At 50.2% G+C, this 1,884-nt stretch overlaps 1 protein-coding gene across 1 annotated transcript in view; it reads right to left on the reverse strand.

The window, feature by feature from the left end:
* Positions 1-1,469: 1,469 nt before the first annotated feature.
* LOC143278272 (gamma-aminobutyric acid receptor-associated protein-like) overlaps positions 1,470-1,884 on the reverse strand; it is a 2,301-nt gene continuing 1,886 nt past the window's right edge. Inside the window, exon 3 of the mRNA XM_076583246.1 lies at positions 1,470-1,526. Coding sequence (XP_076439361.1) covers positions 1,470-1,526 — 57 coding nt within the window. The remainder of the gene's footprint in view (positions 1,527-1,884) is intronic.

Below are 1,884 nucleotides of genomic sequence, written 5' to 3' on the forward strand. Positions count from 1 at the left end.
CAGATTGAAAGTTCAACGCTTTAACCACTAGGCTATTGCCCCCGTCAAAACGAATATATTAATCGTAAATACATACCTGAATATAGGGCGCTGAGACGGGGCTGACGTGACGAAGTGGGGAGAAAAAAGTATTAATCACTGTTTGTCACAACACATTTCTCTGTGTGAAATTCGGGCTACGCTCCCCGAGGAGCATGTGTCGTTGCAGTGCAGCGCTAAACCTTTCCTTCTGATTATTTTCCAGTCTGTAGATGTATAATTTATGTTTTCCTAGCAAAGTGGATTTTACTACAGAATTTTACCAGATACAACCCTTTCGTTCCTATGGACTCTTTTACATTCGCCAAGTGCATGGTGCATACGGCACCTTCGTTTATCGTTTCATCCGAATGACTAGCGTCCAGACCTACCACTCAAGGTCTAGTAGATGGGAGGGAGGCGGGGGATGGGTGGGGGTTCAGGGGTGGGGAATACAGGCAAGTGTGAGATTCGATCCAGTGTTTCATACGCTGACGCGTCACCACTAGACCACCACTCCCTGACACATGCCCGGGGTTTGAACCTCAGTCGTGTTTTGTTTGATCGGGCTGGTGCTTTTTTTTTTTTTTTTCACCCGCCGTTCGACCACCACTCCATGCTGTGTGTAATAACACACTAAACCCTGATCCACTCTCATCACCCAGCCTCCATCCCATCTCATCCCATCCACTCGCACTGCACGGGACAATCGCCCGTAACAACGTGTCTTTCTGACGATTTCACGTGATACTCAGCGTTTGAAAAGCTGGCTTATAGGTTGTCACTTGACTCTCTCTCTCTCTCTCTCTATATATATATATATATATGTATACATATATACAGAGAGAGAGAGAGAGAGAGAGAGTCTAGATAGAGACAGGCAAACAGATGCAGACAGATGGACAGACAGGCGCCCAGAGAGAGAGAGAGAGAGAGAGAGAGAGAGACAGATAGACAGAGACAGAGACAGACACACACACACACACACACACACAGAGATAAACAAACATGCAGAGGAGGACAAGTAGAGGCAGGGAGAGCACCATGCATCACAATAATCTCCAGAAGGCTTCCCCCCCCCCCCTCGTCCCCCCCCCCCGCCCCCCCCCTACCCCCCCGTGTCCAAAACAAGCTCGTTGTGCTCGACATCGTCGTAAAAAGCAAATCTTCTCCCGCTCATCCTTCACACTACTGCACAGCCCCCCATGTCGCCTGCTGATTGCTGCCACCAAAACCCTTCCACCCACCCACCCATCTCCCACCCTTCCTCTCAGGGGAAAAAAAAACCAAAAAGAAAAAAAAACAAAAAAAAACATCGTAAAGCTCAGCAATCACAGCTCGCAATCATGGAAAGCGATAAAACACCAACAGTGTCAGATTCAGCAAGTTGTTTGATTAAAACTTTTCATGCCACCCTCTCAGAAGCAATGGCCATAACTTCCGGCCCCCATTCAGCCCACTTTGTCAGCTCCCCTCACTGTGAATGCCAGCAACAGGGCCCCTTTTGACTAGAAGACGCCAACCCTTCAACACAAGTCCTGTATGATGAAAGTCGTTCTTCCAACGTTTCGATATTTCTCTCTGACGTTCTCCACCTCGCTCATTCTTCTCTTCAGCCCCACCACGACACGATGTTGGGGGCCGGTTTTCATCGCAAAACATCTTTGTGTGTGTGTGTGTGTGAGGGGGGGGGGGGGGAGGGGGGAGAAGGGTGCTGGTGGTGGTAGTGGTGGTGGTTGTGGGGGGGTGGGGGGGGGCAGGCGGGGATGTTGCTGGAGAAAACGATGGCGGCATTGTTGTATGTTGCTGTTGCCCCCCCACATCCCCCCCCAACCCCCTGCCCCCCCCCGAGTTTCATTTTGCCCA

Source organism: Babylonia areolata, unplaced genomic scaffold, assembly GCF_041734735.1.
Source record: "Babylonia areolata isolate BAREFJ2019XMU unplaced genomic scaffold, ASM4173473v1 superscaf8, whole genome shotgun sequence".
Lineage (NCBI taxonomy): Eukaryota > Metazoa > Mollusca > Gastropoda > Neogastropoda > Buccinidae > Babylonia > Babylonia areolata.